The sequence below is a fragment of the Daktulosphaira vitifoliae genome, unplaced genomic scaffold (assembly GCF_025091365.1).
Source record: "Daktulosphaira vitifoliae isolate Bord-2020 unplaced genomic scaffold, ASM2509136v1 Scaffold_4, whole genome shotgun sequence".
In the NCBI taxonomy this organism is placed as follows: domain Eukaryota; kingdom Metazoa; phylum Arthropoda; class Insecta; order Hemiptera; family Phylloxeridae; genus Daktulosphaira; species Daktulosphaira vitifoliae.
In genome coordinates, this window is record NW_026099575.1 from 35,442,910 (window position 1) to 35,464,199 (window position 21,290).

Below are 21,290 nucleotides of genomic sequence, written 5' to 3' on the forward strand. Positions count from 1 at the left end.
GGGGGGATTTAAAATGACAACTTTTTCACAAAAAATTAATTTTTTGAACTTAAATTTTGAAAATGTTCCGGAAGGTCTGACACTTTTATATATATCTTAAATTAAAGCTAATATAATATACTTTATCGTGAAAAAAAATAAATTCGGACTTTATTTTATCTTCAGGGTGAAAATGGCTACCAAGTGCTATTTCTGTGTGAAAATTTTCGATTTTGTATTTTACATTTTTAACTTTATTATGCTATAACTTTTTGAAAAATGTATGGATCATTACAGTTTTTTTATGAGAAGTAGTATTTATATAGATCTTTCATTCGACATACTTTTTTTTTTAAATCGGAACATTTCCCTTAATACAGGGGGGATTCAAAACATAAAAATGAATATAGAAAGTAGAACTTTTTCAACTTAAATTTTGAAAGTGTTTCGGAAAGTCTGACACTTTTCTATTTATATTAAATTAAAGCTAATATAATCTACTTTATTATGTAAAAAAAAAATAAATTCGGACTTTATTTTATCTTCAGGGTGAAAATGGCTACCAAGTGCTATTTCTGTGTGAAAATTTTCGATTTTGTATTTTACATTTTTAACTTTATTATGCTATAACTTTTTGAAAAATGTATGGATCATTACAGTTTTTTTATGAGAAGTAGTATTTATATAGATCTTTCATTCGACATACTTTTTTTTTTAAATCGGAACATTTCCCTTAATACAGGGGGGATTCAAAACATAAAAATGCATATAGAAAGTAGAACTTTTTCAACTTAACTTTTGAAAGTGTTCCGGAAGGTCTGACACTTTTATATATATCTTAAATTAAAGCTAATGTAATATACTTTATCATGAAAAAAAAAAATTTCGGACTTTATTTTATCTTCATGGTGAAAATAGACATTAAACTTAATAAAAAAAATACGATTTTTGTAAAAAAATTCTTTTTTATATTTTTAACTTTATAATGCTATAACTTTTTGAAAGATGTATGGATCAATATAATTCTTTTTTTTGTAGATGCATGATGTCTTTACCTATCATTTGGTATATTTTTTTTATAAATCTGACTTTTTACCTGCCTACAGGGGGGGATTCAAAATGACAACTTTTTCACAAAAAATTGACTTTTTCAACTTAAATTTTGAAAGTGTTCCGGAAAGTCTGACACTTTTATATATATCTTAAATTAAAGCTAATGTAATATACTTTATCATGGAAAAAAAAAATTTCGGACTTTATTTTATCTTCAAGGTGAAAATGGCTACCAAATGCTATTATTGTGTGAAAATTCTCAATTTTATTTTTTACATTTTTAACATTATAATGCTATAACTTATTGAAAAGTGTATTAACCAATATAATTTTTTTATGGGAAATAATATTTTTTAATAATCCCTTTTTCATTCAACATACTTTATCTTAATCAGGATATTAATAAGGAACTAGCAGTTTATGAAGCTTTTGGAATAATTCACCGATTTTTTAAAATTAAACATTATCTAAAGATTTGCATCGAAGTGTTTTTTTAAGNATAAAGATTTTCATCGAAGCGTTTTTTTTTGATAGTGATTTTAATCACTGTCAGATATCATTATACTTGATCCAACTATGCCACGTCACCACTGTGCCGCGATCCCCCTGTGCTGGGTTTTTTTTTATAATACAATTTATTTAGAATACTTACAGGTGATTCATACAAATAGGAAAATAACCCAAATAGACGTTCTATTAATAGCAATAATTTTAGAATATTTGAGCGACAAATTCAAACATTCGTTTTCAGCAGAAGGATCAGATATTTTAAAAACAACGAAAAATTCAAATAAAAAAAACCCAGCACAGGGGGGTCGCGGCACAGTGGTGACGTGGTATAGATGGATCAAGTATAATGATATCTGACAGTGATTAAAATCACTATCAAAAAAAAACGCTTCGATGCAAATCTTTAGATAGTGTTTAATTTTAAAAAATTGGTGGATTATTCCAAAAGCTTCATAAACTGCTAGTTCCTTATTAATATCCTGATTAAGACAAAGTATGTAGAATAAAAAAGAGATTATTAGAAAATAGTATTTCCCATAAAAAAATTATATTGATCAATACACTTTTCAATAAGTTATAGCATTATAATGTTAAAAATGTAAAAAATAAAATTGAGAATTTTCACACAATAATAGCATTTGGTAGCCATTTTCACCTTGAAGATAAAATAAAGTCCGAAATTTTTTTTTTCCATGATAAAGTATATTACATTAGCTTTAATTTAAGATATATATAAAAGTGTCAGACTTTCCGGAACACTTTCAAAATTTAAGTTGAAAAAGTCAATTTTTTGTGAAAAAGTTGTCATTTTGAATCCCCCCCTGTAGGCAGGTAAAAAGTCAGATTTATAAAAAAAATATACCAAATGATAGGTAAAGACATCATGCATCTACAAAAAAAAGAATTATATTGATCCATACATCTTTCGAGAAGTTATAGCATTATAAAGTTAAAAATATAAAAAAGAATTTTTTTACAAAAATCGTATTTTTTTTATTAAGTTTAATGTCTGTTTTCACCATGAAGATAAAATAAAGTCCGAAATTTTTTTTTACCATTATAAAGTATATTACATTAGCTTTAATTTAAGATATATATAAAAGTGTCAGACCTTCCGGAACACTTTCAAAAGTTACGTTGAAAAAGTTCTACTTTCTATATGCATTTTTATGTTTTGAATCCCCCCTGTATTTAGGGAAATGGTCCGATTTAAAAAAACAGTATGTCGAATGAAAGATCTATATAAATACTACTTCTCATAAAAAAATTGTAATGATTCATACATTTTTCAAAAAGTTATAGCATAATAAAGTTAAAAATGGAAAATACAAAATCGAAAATTTTCACACAAAAATAGCATTCGGTAGCCATTTTCACCATGAAGATAAAATAAAGTCCGAAATTTTTTTTTTTCATGATAAAGTATATTACATTAGCTTTAATTTAAGATATATATAAAAGTGTCAGACCTTCCGGAACATTGTCAAAAGTTAAGTTGAAAAAATTAATTTTTTGTAAAAAAGTTGTCATTTTAAATCCCCCCCTGTGGGCAGGTAAAAAGTCAGATTTATAAAAAAAATATACTAAATGATAGGTAATGACATCATGCATCTATAAAAAAAAGAATTATATTGATATGTTTATTTTTAAAAAAGTTACGGCAGTTTTTAGTAAAAAAAATTGAAAAAATTTCGAAAATTAGCGATTTTTAAATTTGTAATTTTTTTGGAGGTTTCCCCCATTTAAGGGGAACGAGGGCATTTTTTTTCAATTTTTGAGGGTAATGTCTTCGACTAGATACAATTTGTGATCTTTTGACGTATCATTGAAAGAAATTGGTTCGGTGAGAGCTGAGAAAAAGTGGTAACAGACAAAAAAAAAAAATAAACACATCTTAGTAAAACCAATATCTTCTCAGCTTCGCATCGAAGCTAATATAAGTTAATAAGCAAACTGGCAACGTGCGATATTCATATGTATTAAGAACGATTTAAACGCTTTGTCCCTTTTTATTATACAGACTTATGGAATCAACGTTGCCAATTTGTTTAAGAACTATTATAGAAATATCTTCTACACCGCGGGACACGAAAGAACGTATCTGAGGGACAATTGAGTTTATGATCCTTTTTTTCTATCTTAACATTTGGTCGCCCAGTCACGTTCTCTCATGAAATATATATATACAATATATTGTACATAAACTGGCAACATGGTATTAGTAAGCTATAAGAACGAGTTCAACACTGTCCCTTTTATTTATACAGATTTATGTAAACAACGTTGCCAGTTTGCTTATAAACTTATTTGTACACCGCGGGACACGAAAGAATGCAACTGAGTGACTATTGAGTAACTAAGGATTTTTTCTGTATTATTGTTTGGCCGCCGAGTTAAATTCTCTCATGCAATATATTCATTGTACTATACATTTATGATACTTTAATTTTGTTCATCGGATTATTTGAATTTGTCACTCATACTACTTGGCTCGACTGACCTCAATATTCATTGTTTTTTAAATCAAATAAAATATAATCAATTAATTTGTCGCCAATTTAGTATTCGTTTTTCAATTTAGCACTCTATAAGTGCTCTTTTGTAGTATATTAGTAATTGGATTTTATCATTACACATTTTCCGTAGCATACTTCTATTCTCCTAAGTATAAATATGTTAATAAGTTGTGAAGTACTGGTCTGAAAATTGTTATTGATCAGTCATTTACTTAAGTTATCTATTTTATGAGCTATTTAAACGTTTATACCTTTACAACTGCTCTTTTGTAGTATACTAATAATCGAAATCTATCATTTCCCTTTTTCAGTTGCTTACTTTTACTCCCAATACTATAAAAATACTAATAATTTCCTAATTTTTGGTACAAAAGTTTTTTCAACCAGTAATTTTTTTCTATATAATAAACAAGTTAAAAATATATTTTGACATTTAAAAATATAATGTTAACAGTTTTATATACTTATTAAGTTCACAACTTCAAAAGTTATTTTTTTTTAAGCTGTAAGTAATAAGTAAGCTGTAATCAGAAGATTGGAATGCATAAACAATTTTAAGTAGCCCTCTGTAAATTTAAAGTGCTTGCACAAAGTCGTAAATAATATATGGGGAGAAAGTAATAGTAAAAACATAACCCCCATCTCAATATTTTTAACTTTATTAGTTCTAAAAAAATGTTTATGTTATTATTAACATAATGTCTAATCTAATTTGTGAAGGGGTGGCTTAGCCTCTTTAATTGCATCTATGATTTGTGAAGTTCATTAAATCGTTTAAAAGGTTGATATTTTTTTCCATTGACTTCCGAGGGTCACGAAAATGTGTGCCTCGTGACAACATTTTCTTAAAACCCTCTATTAAATCCATCCTTTATACAGAAACGTTGCTTTGAGGGACAATAAATTTATAGAGGCAAATTTCAATAGTAAAAGCAAAGCCTATAAAATATGTAGGTTGGATTTAATATTTAATATTGTCATCATACAGTCTAGGAACCAGTGTATCGTAAGACAATTTTGTTAGCTAGGGTGTTCTACTATAACTGATTGATTTTGATAAATACTGAATTCATCAACTTACTCCGTCTTACCCTACACAATAAAAAATTTAAAAGAAACAGAGATGCTGTTCAACCCTTTAATATAATTTTTTTTTTATATTTTTATAAATTATTTCAACTTTTGGGGTCAGATTGGCCTAGTGGGTAGGAAACTATTGAAAATTTTATATTTTCATAAAAGAAAAAATATTTAATTAAAAAAACATTACAATAATACTATTATTTCTTTAACAAAAATTAAATATTCTCAATAGATTCCAAGAAAATGAGTGTCTTATTCTTAATCGATACATATGTATTAAATATAGCTGTGCAAATTGTAAAATTTGTATTTATTTTTCACAAAGTAAATAAATAAAAAAGTAAAAATTAATCATGCCACATGAGTACTAAAGATATACACATGGAAATAATAAAATAATAAATAAGAGTACTGAAGTTAAAATAGTTCATTGCGATTGCACTATCGTCCGGCAGTCTTGTTCGGTTTATCACCTTTAAAATGTATAAACCCAACCATACTGCAGTGTTTTGTTGTAACTATATATATATTTAGTCATTACCGAGCAATAAATCAAATACGTTGTGCTGTTATACTGGTCCATCTATATTCTACTCAAGACGTTTGATATTAGTTACCTAGAGCATTTCATTGGGAAATAACTTACCGTTATAATAAGCATAGAGCTCAATGGAAAATTGGAGAATTTACAATTAAATTAATCCACCTTGTGTAAAACACAAAACAACATTAACTGTTACTATTTCTTCCAAGTAACAGATTGTTATTGCTTTTCGAGCAGTAACTGTTATAAATCACTATTACTATATATACTGTTACTTTTTCCCCATCACTACAACTGATTAAATAGTGGATAAGATGGCAGATTTCTATCTTACTATTTGACCAATGAGTGGCATTCTCTCATGCAGTATATTCACTATCAAAAATTGAATAAAAACATGTTTATGACTAACTGGCAAAGATGTATTTAGAAATTTTACACCATCGGTAAAAAAAGAAAAAATACGTTAAAAATATAAGTATTGTTTAAAATAACAATTTTTTTTAGTCATGTGCGAGAAACGCCTTGGTCACTTTCACCCCAATTCTTTTCCCTATACATATCTCTGCTGATAGTTCTTGTTAAAAAGTTTATTGATTTGAGAATAATTAAATATTAAAAACTTAAATGATAACGTTTGGGCCTATTATATAAATTAACTTTAAATTATTAACAAGTAACTGAAAAATAATTTTAAATTTTAATAGTATGTCAATAATTAACTTCTTTTAACAAATCATTAAATGTAAGTGGTTTATAGTTTTTGGGAAAATATTTTTAATTAAGTGAATAAAATTAAGATTGGATTAGCATTAAATTTAGATTGGGTAATATGACTAGTGAATGAATACAACTGTATTATTAACTAAAATTTATATTACTGAATTGTGACAATTTGAAGTAATTTTTAACAAAGCAGATAATTAAATAAGTACTAATGTAGTTCACAAATTCCATTTACGATGTAATATCATATTACCTATATGTTAGTAATACAAAAAGATCATGAAAAGGATTTAATTATAATTAAAAAAGAATGGTATCATGAATCTACAAATTCAGGTATTTAAAAGTTCATTTTCAGAGTTATTACTCAACAACATGATAATAAAATATATTGTTTTGCTTTTTAAGATAAGTTTACTGTTGAGTTTTTCCCGTGGCTGCCCAATCATCGGATGCGTCCCCAAGGCTGCGAAAGGGGAACGTTCTGTAGATCTGCAACATAGCCGCGAATTAAGCAGTCGCCAATTTATTGGCTCGGATGAATAAATGGTTGCGGACAAGGGCAATGTCGGTTGGCTCGGTCAACCACAGACATCTTGGAGGACCTGCGCTGTCGATAATGAAGCACTTCACTAAGTAATTTTTGATACAGCGTGATGACCAAACAAAATACAATGGCTATGTATAGATTATGAAAGACACAATTTCAAAAAAATCTATTAGCAGCTATATAAAATTTCAACTAAATATTATTTAGTTGAAATGTTATGTCATGAAAAGTAGTTCAAAAAGATTAAAATTTCATGATGCTCTTCTATTGGGAGGGATCGGACTTCATGGACCCACATTGTTTGGCATAAATACTTACCGGATATTAGAAACAGGACAACATGGATTTTTGGATGACACATTGGATAAACTGTACGTAGATAGTTCAATGAAGTATCATACAACATCACCGATTTAAACACAAAAATTTTTTTTCTTTGAAGACATTTAAGAAGAATACAAACATTAATATTATTATATATTTTTTAATGATTAATAAGTCCATTAAGGGCTTTAGCGGCCTCTCCCAAAGGAGGAGGTTTCTTAACCATTGATACTCCAGGGCGGGTGGTTAGTTTGTCATCGGAGATAGGGATGGCGGATGGAATAGAGATGAATTTTTATTCTAAATTTTAAACTGCTATAACTTCAAAAAATACTGACCCTAATAAAACTTTAATAACACATAAAAGAGACAATATGCTTACTTTTGGTTTTATTTTTATGAAATTCGAATGAAAAACTTAAGTATAGAAAGAGTTTAAGTGTGACGATCACCAATTTTTTTAACGAAATTTTTTTAAATTTCCCGAAACGTCTAACAACTGTTAACCTATATCAGATTAGAGCTTTAATTCAAAATGAGTGAAATAATTTTTGTAATCGTAAACTCATATTAATTTACTTAAAAAAGTTCAGTATTGCTATGTGAGAATCCTGGGAGAAAAAGGACAACAACAGCCGATATGTAATTATACAAATTAGTTGTTATAAACACAAATAAAATAATGAATAATAAGCATTGCTTGTAAAAAATTAGCTAATTTCATATTCTCGTATGTGAAGTTAACGTCTAGCTTATAGACTTTATTTTGGCATATTGGACAATTTTTTATTTTTTTGAAACGGGTTTTTGATTTCTATTTGTGCCGTTTTTGTTTGATCAATTTCAATTTCAAACCTTATTTTTTTATCAATTCTCAATTTGTTGGGTGATTATATCTTTTAAGTTTTTAAAAGCCACAATACCACCTTACTGTCTGAATATTAGTTTTATTAGAATTCGCTAATGTAACATTTTTATTTTTAGTTTAGTACCTCCTCTGATTTTTCTAAAAGTTCCATTTACATAAGTTTATGAAATTTAAATTGACTTTTTTTTGTTATGACCTTTTTGACGTGGATATTTTACAATGGATTTAATTTTTATAACTTATTTACTACTGGCTTTTTTTCCGTACAGAGATACCTTTTTGTGAATAGTGTCCTTCGTTTATACGATTTATTGCATATTATAATGAGTTTGAACTCGAATTATAATTTTAGCCATTTTTATTCAAATAGTATCTCAAACCAATTAAGTAACAATAATATACAACTGCAAGAGTTTATTTAGATACTAGTTCAACAAACAATATACTTGAGAACATTCGTGATTGTTGTTAACAATAAAAATCGAGGAATAGTAAAATTTTACTAACGTTTATCTCTTTTGAATAAATCGTAAGTTCGCCCAGAGTATTAATTTATAATAAAAGGTCAAAACGTACAAAAACATCTAAATTATCATTTCGCGTAGTTTTCTTAAATAATTTTATCGTAGATCAACTACTGATAAATTAAAAAATATTCAACTAGTTATTTTGTACTTCTAATTTTATCATATCCCTGTATATGTTAAGGGGTATAGTAAAGTAAAACTAAATATAAGTACATTTAAAATAACATATTTATAAATGTTTTTTGTTTTAAACTTTGATACGTAATTTTATTTTACATAAATACATCAGTGAATTTCATATTTAAAAAGCGGGAATTATCTTCTACCAGCTGTGAAACACCAGAGAAAGTAATTTTTTTAAAAATATGCCAGAGAATATTTTAACTTATAAATGAAGCAATATAAAATTTATTAAGAAAATGTTCATTGAGCGAAATCAAATTTTATGTTGCTTATTTAAAAATTCATTTATATGAAGATTTTCTTTTTATCTGTCAATTTTTTTAAAGTATAAATTTTCAATGGAAAAAAATGTTACACAGGTAAAATTCCTTGAAATATTCTGTGAGATAGAATAGATTACTTTAATTTAGTATATTCTATGGATCAGTCTGCAGCAATTTAAAACAAGAAAAATCTAAATAATAATTTCTAAATTATTTTTCTTTTTACAACGTTTCTAGTTTAATATTCCATAATTAACAACTAAATTTTCTTTATAGGAGAATATTTTTAAATTTTGATACAAACAAATTCATTAAATAACTAATTTTTTAGTTTTAATGTAATTATGTAGGTGCTATATATACGTATCTAATTTTTAGAATATTTTTAAAAGAGAAAAATGCGATGATTATTTCTAGGTATTATTTATTGATTATTCTTTGTCTAATATATTGTATTTTAATTGTCTAAATTTTTATTTACTTATCTGTATCTCTTTTTATTATGGATTTTTTTTCTGAGTAATAGTCATAATGTAATAGTAGTAAAATATTCAATAATAAAATTTTGTGGTTTAGAAACATAAAAATTTAGGAATGAAACTTATAATTGGTAGTGTTGATCAAATTTTACAATGGAGTAAAATGCTGTCAATTGTTCCAAGAACAGAAATTATGTACCAAGTATATGGTGAGGCTAAAATATTGTTTTAATAGCTATAAATATTATTATTAATGTAATACAATAGTTAATTCTTTCATCATAGTTGTTATATTTTTTATCATATAAGACTTATATGATATCAACATAGTTGATTCTTTATTTGATAAGTTTAAGTTCCATTAACATCATAGTTTCCTTTTCAATGACACAGATGGAAATTATTTTGTGGGAAGGGAAAAGCAAAAAAAAGTATTCCAAATTGTTATGTTTTAAAATTAGGTTCCAATGAGAAATTAATTTCTTACTTGTAGCAAAAGTAAAGAAGGTTCTATGAGGATAGCTTATTCCTTTATATTACCTAAATATATTTAGGATTTAAAATTGATTTAATATTAATTATATTTTGCAAAAGCCAGACAAATATTCATGTCTAAAATACTATAAGAGATTGTCAATTAAATTTTATGAAATCATGCAACATGTTCGGAGTGTACACTACTTTGGACATGAATGTCTGCCCAAAAACATTTTTATCCACTTGATAACAAATTTACCTAATCTATCATTTAAGTGAGTTAAAAATATATTTGATGGATATTGTATACATAAATGAAAGAAAAAATAACTGCATTCTAGCTCGAGGTGGTGGAAATGACTAGACTTTTTTAATAGTAAATGAAATCGTATTGGCATTTTACATAAAATAGGTTTACTAAACCACTTGTTTTGTTAATGAATTTTCCTCTAAATGATAGTCACAAAATCTTTATAAAAAAAATTATCCTTTAGCCTATAGAGCCTTTATAACTTTACTTTTTGGAAAACTTAGTATTAAAAAAAAAATAACCAATTTATAAAACAAAGCAAGTTTATTGTTAACAATTAATTTATATAATATAAAAAAAATTCTATTTGAAAAACTCTATCAATTAATTAAAATTAAATTTTTTTACAACTATGTCATTTTAAGAATTTTTATGCATTTTAATATAATATTAATATTTTATACTAAAATTAAAAATTATTTCTATATATTTTAAATATAGGTGTTATAGGTTCTATTAGAACAGGAAAAATTGATTGTGAGAAGATGATTTCTTTGCGTGGAAAGCGCCACAAATGTGCAATTATTTGTATATTTTATGAAATAGATAGAAGATTACCATGTATTGCTGATGGAACTTTAGTTTTGTAAGTTTAAACATGAAAATAATTTATGGTATGGAATTATTTTTTAATGTTGGAAGGAATGAAAAAATGTATTTTTAAATAATAAACTATAATTTTTCAAAGTTAGAACAATTTAAATAAAAATTAAAACCTGAAATCAATAAAATATTTTTTACATTAAAAAAAAAAACATTTATTTTTATTGATTATAATATTTTGTATGTCTTTATAAAATTGTTAAGCTTAAAGATTCTTATAGTATAATATAATTATATAAAATACATAATAAATCTATAATTATAAATATATATAAACATATATATACAATATATATGTTTATACAATATATAAACAAATGTGAAGGAATATGATTGATTATAAGTTTTTGTTCCAAGACTTCCAAGTGATATTAAAACAAAGCTCGAGAAAATACAATATAACTATTGTCATTCGCTAAAATTCCACAAACTTAAATTAAAATAAAGTCATTTTTACTACAAAAACTGTTAAGGGCTCTACAAAAACATTCCTGCAATGGGTCCTGTAATATCTGCATTAATCGAAAACTATATTAAAAATGAATTCAAAATAACTGATTTAAAAGTTAATAATAATTAATTTTTCAGTACTCAGCTAGCTGCACGACTGCATTTTGCCATAGGTACAATGGTCTCTAGCCCACTGTGCTACAACACAATAACCTAATAAGATCTTGAGTTAGCACGATAATATTTTGGGTCTTCAGAAAATTAAGAGGCATCTTGTGCTTTATTTATTAATTAATATATGTGACTTCACTAAAAATTTTATTTATAAAATTATTTAAACAATAAAATGTTGGTATATAAATGTCTTGTTGAGATATTGACTATTATAATTGTGTTAATTAATATATATTTTATTATTAATTCAATTAATATTTAGGTGCACTGGTAAAGCAATAGGAAAGAATAAACTTCAAGTATTTACAGTAAAGGAACTAAATTGGTCTGATCAACATGTTTTTCAAAGAGCATCTGCAGTAAGTCAATGGTCAGTGAAGGAAATGTTACAAATTCAATAATATAATTAATATTGTGTATTGGTTGAAAATATTTAAAGTACTTGTTAATTAATTTTGATAATTTTAATTATGATTAATGTATATATATCATGAAATAAGAGAAGTTACTAGTTTAATTTACAATCTATCACTTAAATCATTACCATTCTCTTTTTTATTTGCAATTCTTGAACCAAATTGCATTGCTCTTTTAGTTAAAAATGCTGTTTTAATAAGTCCAATTTTATAAGCTGCTAGTCTTAATAATAATTTTTCTCCAAAACTATTAGAGTAAGGTTCTTTAGGCCAACACCTAAAATAATAATTATTTATTTAATACTTTAAATTAAGTTCAAAATACAAAGTATAAAAAAAGGTAATACAAAGAATTTATGATCATTTCTATTATTAATGTTAAATGTAGCAATTATGTGACATGAAAAACTTTTACTGATTTTAGTGTGTATTTAGCAGTCTAAATAAATCAATAGCTATAAAATTTGGTACAGTACTAATTTGAAACATTTTTACAATTTTGATATTAAAAAAATATATTTTGATGTACATTAAATAATTTATGCAAGAAAATGTTCTCAAAATTTTGTTTGGTTTGCTAATTTATTCAATATTTTAATTTATACACTTTTATTATCAAATACCTTTCCCATGGCATTAGATCTCTGACAAATTCAACCAAGTCTTCATCTAAAAATGGTAATCGTAATTGTCTACCATGGTCACAACATACACGATTATCACGACCAAGATTACGAGACGGTAATTTAAAAAAATCATTATTAAATTCTTCACCTAATTTTTCCCAACCTTGTCTTTGAAGGATTCTTCGATATCTGGTATAACCTCCTAAAAGTTCATCTGCTCCCATTCCAGATAATAGTACCTGCAGAAATATTATTTATTATGACAATCAAAATGATAAAAACAACTTGGAAATAATATTATAATGATATTTAGAAAAATTTAAATAATGGGGTATAAAATGTGCATATGACAATTATAAATGAGTATAAAAAGGAGAAGTATTAAAGTAAAAAAGCATTTCTTTTGGCTAATGTTAGTGTATTTTTAAGGAAAATACTATATAAAAATTTTCAAGATGAAAACTTTTTTGAATATAGAGAATTTAAAATATGAATTTATACGCGGGCGGGTGTTTTATATGATTTTCCATTACAGATTCCAATTCCTTGTGATGCAAACCATAGAGAACAACCAAGGCTGTCATCTAATACTGTTTTCAGTGGATAAATAAGATGTCTGATTACATCTAAACGTTTTTGTTTCAGATCATTGAATGGAACATTAATCTAAACCAAAAAATGTCTGTAAGCAATAATTTAAATTAAAAAAAATACATTAAATAATACTTCAACTAGATTCCAACACCGTTTAGGACAAAGTATTTTTAATTCTTCTAATGTATCATAACATGTTTGTCTGTCAGGACCATTATAGTTATTTAAATCTGATAGTTTTTCAAATGAAACATTTAACAAATCGATAGGTTCATCTGGTTCAACATATTTTGATGCCAAAAAAGCTAATACTGTTGAATCTATACCACCCGAAAATAAAATAGCTACTTTGGCATGATCACATTTAAAATTACATAGTTTACACGCTTTTGGAATTATAGTGCTTCTTTTTTCAATTGATTGTGATAAGAAATGGATTAATTTACTGACATTTAAATTATACCCAGGGTCTAACAACAAGTCGGACATATTCAAATGAGTGGTTTTATATAATATAGAATTTTCTAGAATAGTTTTCTGAGAATTAACAGGTTTAAAGTATTCCAATTCATTAGTAATACTAAATTCACATTCTAAAGTTGAATGGGTCCATTTTAAAAGTTGAGGTTCTGAAATAAAATAGCTCTTTTATAATTACTGAAAATCAATAATCATATTAAGACTTATATACTAAGATTATTTGATTTTAAATCAAATTTAAACAAGCCAATAGCTGGAACTTCTTCTAAATTTTCTACATCTTTACATCCAACAGAAGTGATAATAATTTTTTCTTTTTCTAAGTTCCACAATAAACTGATTCGACCTATTGGATCTCTGCCAGCCCATAATATTTTTTGACTATTGTCATAATATATAATTGAGTAAGGTCCTTGAATAGAAGAGATAAGTAATTCAAAGTTACCTCCATTACTCAAAAAATCAGATATAATTTTTGTATCACTATCTTTTATACAGGTATTCATCTAAATAAAGCAAAGGATATATAAAAAAAAGTGTACGACTATAATTTTAAATTTCTCTCATGAACTCAACAACTTACTGGTAATTTCCATTTGTAAACGTCACCATTCCATAAAAGAATGTTGCCATTAACATCTATAAATGGTTGTTTAGTTGGAAATTCTCCTTGAATCCATAATGTATTACCAGAGAATTGTGTTATGTATCCATTAATAATAGTTTCATGAAGTGAATTAATGTCAGGTCCTCTTTTTTGTAGTGCTGGCCGACAATTATTATACTATGTTGCAAATTAAATATAAAAATGCAAATATTTTAATTTTTTAACTATTCTTTTAAATAATAGTTTTTAGTGTATTTTTAATTACTTCGCTACAAGCCTTTGATCCTTTAGAGACAGAACAAAATATTCCACACATTGTGATTAATTAGATAATGTTAGACTTAAAAATGTTTAATGGTTTTATAAAGAGCATCTAGATTTCCTTTGGATATTTCAAAAAAAAAAAAAAATAAAAGTATATTATTTATAAGTACATATTTCTAGATTAAACAAGTGGCACGTTGTTTATCTGATAATTTTCTAGGCGGCAAGGGTTTTTAGTGATAAAAAATTGCTTCACGTGATAAAACACGTAACTTTGAAAAAATTTAGGTGTAGGGTTCCGAATAAAAGTCGAGGCGAATCAAAATAAATTTTGTGTCACCGATTTTTTCTTTTTGCACAGTCTAAACATTTTTCGAAAAAAAAGTTACATAAATAAAGAATTTAATTTACATACTGTATAACTTTAGTAAAACAGCTGTTTTATTCGTGATAGTTTTTTATGTTATTGGTTAATTTTTTCTAATCGTCTAAATAATTTTGATAGCAATATAATACTTCAAATTTTCAATAAACTTTAAATATTTCGTGTAACTTTTCTCCATAAATATCCCAATTTAAGAAAAAAATAATGTCTTTATCAACTTTAAAAACTCCAGTTCTTAGTAAAATCACTAAACGCGGATATGCAACAAAAACACTAGCTCAATCTATAAAAGGTACAGTTATTCAAACTAAGAAATTACCTAACAGTACGTTAGTTGTAGCTGCTCCTGATTTTCCTACCAAAATTGGTCGGATATCTGTAACTTTTTTGGCTGGTTCTCGTTACGAAGATCCTGAAAGTACAGGTATTTCTAATTTAATTCGTAGTTCTGCTGGACTTTCTACCTCAGCATCAACTACATTTTCAATTCTAAGAAATTTGGGTCACTTGGGAGCTAATTATTCAGTTAGCTCTGATAGAGAAACAATTACTTATACCATTGAAGCCCATAAAGAAAATCTTACTGCGGGTCTTAAGTACTTTATTGAATCCGTATCCCAGCAAACATTTAAACCATGGGAATTATCTGACAATCAAGAACGTGTTGAGTATGAATTGTTGCTAATACCACCAGAATTACGAGCTTTAGATTTAGCGCATAAAGCTGCTTACAGAAACACTCTTGGCAATACTATATACTTACCCAAGTATAATTTGAAAAAGTTAGGGTCTGAACACCTACTATTTTATGTAAAAAAAAATTTTACTTCTGATAAAGCCATCATTTCAAGTGTTGGAGTAGATGCAGAAACCTTACAACTTGTGTCAGAAGACTTGAATTTACCTAAAAGTGAACAAGATTGCTCAGTGAAAGCTAAATACTATGGTGGCGATGTGAGAAAAGCAAAAGATCTAGGTACTTCATACTTAGCAGTTGTAGGGGAAGGTGTAAGTTATGGAAACTCTCAAAGTGCTGCATTTGCTGTACTTGAATACTTGTTGGGCAAAGGATCATCAGTAAAATGGGGTGTAGGTCAAGGAAATTTGGAACAAAATATTTTACAATCTAATGTATCTGGTAATTTTGCTGTGTCTGCTATAAATTATAATTATTCAGATTCTGGTTTATTTGGATTTTTATTGGCATACAATGGTAAAGATTCTGGTAAAGCTCTCAATGCTGCTGTTCAAAGTTTAAAGTCACCAAAAATAACTGATGCTGAAGTCTCTAGAGCTAAGAAACAATTATTGTTTTCATTGTTGTCAACTTCAGAGTCTAGCTCTGAATTATTAAAAAATATTACTAATCAAGCAGTTGTAACTGGTAAAGTGCATCCTATCGAGAAACTTGTAGCTGCAGTTGAATCAGTTAGTATTGAAGATGTCAAGAAGGCAGCTAGTCAAGTTGCCAATAGCAAATTATCATTGGGTGGCTATGGTAATATAGTTAGCACACCATACTTAGATAGTTTGTAATTTAGAATTATTATAAAACCTATAATTGTGTTAATTTTTAGAAGTTAAAATTTCAATACACTTTGTTTTGTTTGCTTAATTAAATTAATTCTAGCCCATAATTAATGTCTAATATTATGTCAAAGAAATAGTTTATTCGTTGTAAGAAATAAAAAAGAAAAATTTATAATATCATATTTTTTATTTAAATATAAAATGTACAAATAGCAAAATGAAGATCAATTTATCATTATGCTAAATAAAACAAAATTAAAAATAACTTGTTTAGTAAGATGGTTTATTTGTCCAACATTATTTTCTACCCTTTTTCTTTTTATTTCCACTAGCTTCATTTTTGGTTTGACTTTGTTCAGGTCCACTAGCTTTCATGGCACGACTTTTAAGTTTTGGTATTTGTACGCCACAATGTTTCATTAAACTAACACCTAAAATAAGTTATTGATTATGATACAACATATATTTTACTAATATTTACTTATATTTATATAATTATCTAATTGTTCATTAGATTTTTTCTCAAATATTTATCATTTTGAGAATTTTGTTTTTTGGCTTTTATTAAGTAATATTTATTTTTTGAATTATATGAAAAGTACAGGGGGAAAATGGTAATTATACATTTTTGTAAATTTTTCATGAAATAAGACAATTAAATATTAAAAAAATTAATACATTTTTCATTGAATGGATTTCATTATTTGATACTCTTTCTAATAAGCTATCAATTCAAACTTAATTAAAAAAAAAAAACTTCTATCATTTTCCTACTATGTTATACAACATTTTTTAGGTCTATCTTTTATTCGTTAAAAGAGTATTAATTTTATTTTTTTTTAATGGCAACATACATATTTTACTTATTTCAATGCCCCAATTAAGAAAATTATTTGTCAATACAACTTTTTTTTTTATATTTTGTAAATTATTTGAATCGGTGAGTGGAAGAACAGTACTAGTCCAAAATTCGATATTTCGTTTTTTTTTTACGAATAAACTCATCTAATTTAGATCTAAGTATTGAGTGTAAAAATAGTACTAGTTCAACCTTTTTTCACTTGCCACAGGTATATTTATTATTTTGATGAGTGGAAGAACAGTACTAGTCCAAAATTCGATATTTCGTTTTTTTTACGAATAAACTCATCTAATTTAGATCTAAGTATTGAGTGTAAAAATATTACTAGATCAACCTTTTTTCACTTGCTACAGGTATATTTATTATTTTGATGAGTGGAAAAACAGTGTTTTTATTATCATTTATTTATCTCAATGGTTATCGTTATTGTTGTGGTGTGAATGTGTGCTTACATTATTAATTTTTTGCAATATTAATAATATTTTTTTATGAGTACATATTTTGTTTTGTTTTTTTGTTTAAACGTTTTTGTGAAATAAAAATGACTGACTCTGACACTAGTTGAGTCATCTATGTAAGGAAAATCCTAGTGTGGCAGCAATATGTTTCGATTTTATGCAAAACCTTCCTTTACCTAATATACCTGTTCAAGAGGTATTTTATTATCGTTAACTGTGGGTAAATACCTTTGAAATTCATGATTTAAAAGAAAATACAGGTCACTGTTACGTGTATCACGAAGGGCAAGCAAGAAAAAGCCCAAATGAAGTTAAGAAAGCTTAAGTTGCTAAACAATAAAGTGTTACTATTATGTTTTAACTATTCTTACTATTTTATATTATTTTTATTTTAATTTAAAAGAAGTTAACAGGGAAATTATAAACAAAAACATAATTGAGAAGAAAAACAGTACTTGTCCAATGATATTTTTAAATTGTTTTAAAATAAAAAAAGAATTTTTATGACCAATGATTGTAATAACAAGCTATTAGGAACTTTGTAAAAACAGCTACAAAATTTCCTGGCTTCTAAAGTCTATAAGTTACTGTAAACAGAATTTTTTAACTTAAAAACTTGATTATCTCAAATTTCACTTTTTGGACTAGTACTGTTCTTCCACTCACCGATTCAATTATAATTGTAATTATGTTTATTGTATTTTTATACCTGGGTGAAAGAAGGAGTGTGGTAGAATAATGCATAATGATACAAATAACATTATCTGCATCTTGTCTTCAATCCAAAGATGGACAAGTTAATGGAAATAATAAACTCCAGTTAAGTTAAGTATTAACAATGATAATACATTAACAGTTAAAAGTTACAAAATTGTAAATTTAACTGCCTTAATTAAAAGATAAGTTGAAATTTTTTTTAACTTAACTAGTTTAATAAAAGTTTATTTAATTTAAAATTAATTTTTTGGCTAAAATCTCTTAAAATCATTTTTTATTGGTCAGTGATGCAAGGGAAAACTAAGAATCAATTTTCAACTTTTAAAACTGAATAGGAAGAAAATATTTAAGATAACAAAAATTACTTTTTTTGGTTAAGCACATTTTGGTGTTATACGCACTGTTTTATCTTTAAAACTAATTATTAAAAAAAATCACATACATTTTTTTCAAAAATTCAGAAAATTATATTTATTGTTATATAATTTAAATATTTGGGATAGGGAAAAATTTGATTTTTTAAAAATTGCATACATATGCAGTGTATAAAGACATACATTTCTTTATAAAATTTAAATTTAGTTTAACTGTTATCTTCACAAATTAACTGAAAAAAGCTAAGTTATTTCAACAAAAAATTTAATTAATTAAGTTAAAAAGTTTATTAGAAAAATAATTAACTAATTAAGTTTGAAAAGTTAGGAAAATTTGTATATTTCCAAAAAATAAAGTTAATAGTTTTATAAGGGGTGTGGGATGGATATAAAATGTGTTTAATAAAATATAAATCAAAAAATAAATATTACTAAACAAAATCAAACATTTTTTTTTTTTTAAATTACAAATATTTTAGATAAATAAAAAGTCAATCATGCTGTATATATGATAAATCATTAGTTTAATAGTAAAAAGATTCCTAATGTAATAATTTAATTAGAATTGAGAATCCAAAATATTTTTGGCCTAAAATATATCTATATTCACATTTTAAATTTAATAATTAGTATTGATAGATTTCCATAGTACAGTGAGTGAACCAGGTTTGAATTACTACATAGATTTCTCATTTAAGGGTCATACTGGGGTGTTCAAGGGGCAAGTTATTTTAGACTCTTGTCTTTCTCTCCTTTTTTTTTTAATTCTAGTAGATTCACTAATAAAGTAGATTTTTCCCTTTAGAGTGACTCTTAAAAGCACTCTAGAGGGGAAAAAAAATTCAGAATATTAGTTTTATTTTTTAATTAATTAAGCGTTTAATAATAAAAAAATCATTCTGTATATAATTTAGTCATTTTTTTTGATATATTATACAGAACTATTTTAATGTTAAAAGATTCAAAAAGCTAGAAAAGAAAAGTGTATTATATAGGACTTTATTAAACGTATCTTTATGGAGTTCAATGATATATTTGTATTATAGATACATATACAGAGTGATTGACTAACTATGCCTCACAAATTATCTCTGAAAATATAAGAGTTATAAACAATTTTTTTTTAATCATTATGGATCTTTGATGAGCTGTTTCACGAGAAAATTAAAATTTTTACCACCATCCCTTTTGCTTAAAAATAGTGTCAACTTCATATTTTCAAATGGCAACACTATTTTTTTTTTTACCATTATATTTAGTTTAATAAAAAAAAAATGTTTTGTAAAAAAAATATTTTATTTTATTAAATATTAAGCGCTCCACGGCTCTCTAAAGTTTAGGGTTTATTAAGAAAAAATCATTACAGACGAGAACGTTATGGATCGTAAATCGATAAGCGCTACCACTTCTTATCGGTACACTAAATAATAACAATACTATATTTACCCGACTACTGTTTTATTTGTTAAATCCCCTAAACTTTAAATAGTAATATCTCGCTTAGAATTTATTAAAATTGATTTTTTTTTTTTTTGAGAACATTTTTTTTTTATTATTAACAAGATTAATAAAAAAAAAAACTGGGTTGCTATTTGAAAAACTAAAGTTGATATTGATTTAAGGGTTGAGGGATGAAGATTGAATCTTCATTTTTCTTGTCAAGTAGCTCAACAAAGATTTATAACAAATAAAATAATTACATATACGATAATACTAATATTTTTAAAGAAAATTCGTGAGGCATAGTTAGTCAATCACCCTGTATATGATACATGTATTATATTTATCATAAAAAATCGACGTATTACAGAGGGTTACATATTAAGAGTTTCATTATACACGTTTTTAAGATTTATAAAAAGGAACTTAAACTTACGTGTAGGATAAGTTTCATTAACAGGAGTTCCATCATCATTTTTTAGCTGTATTCGTATTCTTCCCCTAAAAGCCCATTCATTACTACATTCTCGCGAATACTTTTTGTTTTCAACTTCAGCATTAAAACCCATTGCCTTAACAACTTCAAATATTTCTTGGTATGTTGGATTCTCTACAGCATACTTTTTTGGTACAATACGTCCTTCTGCTATAGTTTTTTTGTTATTTATATAAGCTGGGTAAATACAAATCCATCTAAAATACATACAAATTATGTAAGTAAGCAAATAATAATTATGGTATTTATATTTTACCTAGACCGATCACTTGGTTTTCTGTCAGAATAAATACTTGCCATTTTTCTGAAAATAAAATTACACAATAAATGAAATTTTCCTAAATGAATAACATATATTTTCGATGATATGGCAATATCTATTACTGGTATCATAGATTTTGTCTCAATCTTCTACTAATGAT

General features: G+C 25.9%; 4 protein-coding genes across 4 annotated transcripts; 2 read left to right on the top strand and 2 right to left on the bottom strand.

Moving 5' to 3' along the window:
- The first annotated feature begins 7,909 nt into the window (after window positions 1–7,909).
- Window positions 7,910–12,020, top strand: LOC126905891 (spermatogenesis-associated protein 22-like). Its single transcript, XM_050686012.1, has 4 exons — window positions 7,910–7,927; window positions 9,703–9,814; window positions 10,834–10,978; window positions 11,882–12,020. Exons 2-4 carry the CDS (start codon window positions 9,721–9,723, stop codon window positions 12,018–12,020), a joined length of 378 nt encoding a protein of 125 aa, XP_050541969.1. The 5' UTR covers window positions 7,910–7,927; window positions 9,703–9,720.
- Window positions 12,021–12,132: 112 nt separating this feature from the next.
- LOC126905883 (asparagine synthetase domain-containing protein 1) lies at window positions 12,133–14,780 on the bottom strand. The gene is made up of 7 exons (XM_050686001.1): window positions 14,608–14,780; window positions 14,319–14,519; window positions 13,947–14,241; window positions 13,388–13,884; window positions 13,163–13,327; window positions 12,659–12,900; window positions 12,133–12,312 (listed from the first exon to the last, which is right to left on the bottom strand). The coding sequence occupies exons 1-7, from the start codon at window positions 14,656–14,658 to the stop codon at window positions 12,138–12,140; spliced, it is 1,626 nt and encodes a 541-aa protein (XP_050541958.1). The 5' UTR covers window positions 14,659–14,780; the 3' UTR covers window positions 12,133–12,137.
- Window positions 14,781–15,061: 281 nt separating this feature from the next.
- LOC126905884 (cytochrome b-c1 complex subunit 2, mitochondrial-like) lies at window positions 15,062–16,698 on the top strand. The gene has a single exon (XM_050686002.1). It carries the CDS (start codon window positions 15,196–15,198, stop codon window positions 16,525–16,527), a length of 1,332 nt encoding a protein of 443 aa, XP_050541959.1. The 5' UTR covers window positions 15,062–15,195; the 3' UTR covers window positions 16,528–16,698.
- LOC126905889 (signal recognition particle 19 kDa protein) lies at window positions 16,690–21,290 on the bottom strand. The gene is made up of 3 exons (XM_050686008.1): window positions 21,125–21,290; window positions 20,809–21,065; window positions 16,690–16,952 (listed from the first exon to the last, which is right to left on the bottom strand). Exons 1-3 carry the CDS (start codon window positions 21,259–21,261, stop codon window positions 16,819–16,821), a joined length of 528 nt encoding a protein of 175 aa, XP_050541965.1. The 5' UTR covers window positions 21,262–21,290; the 3' UTR covers window positions 16,690–16,818.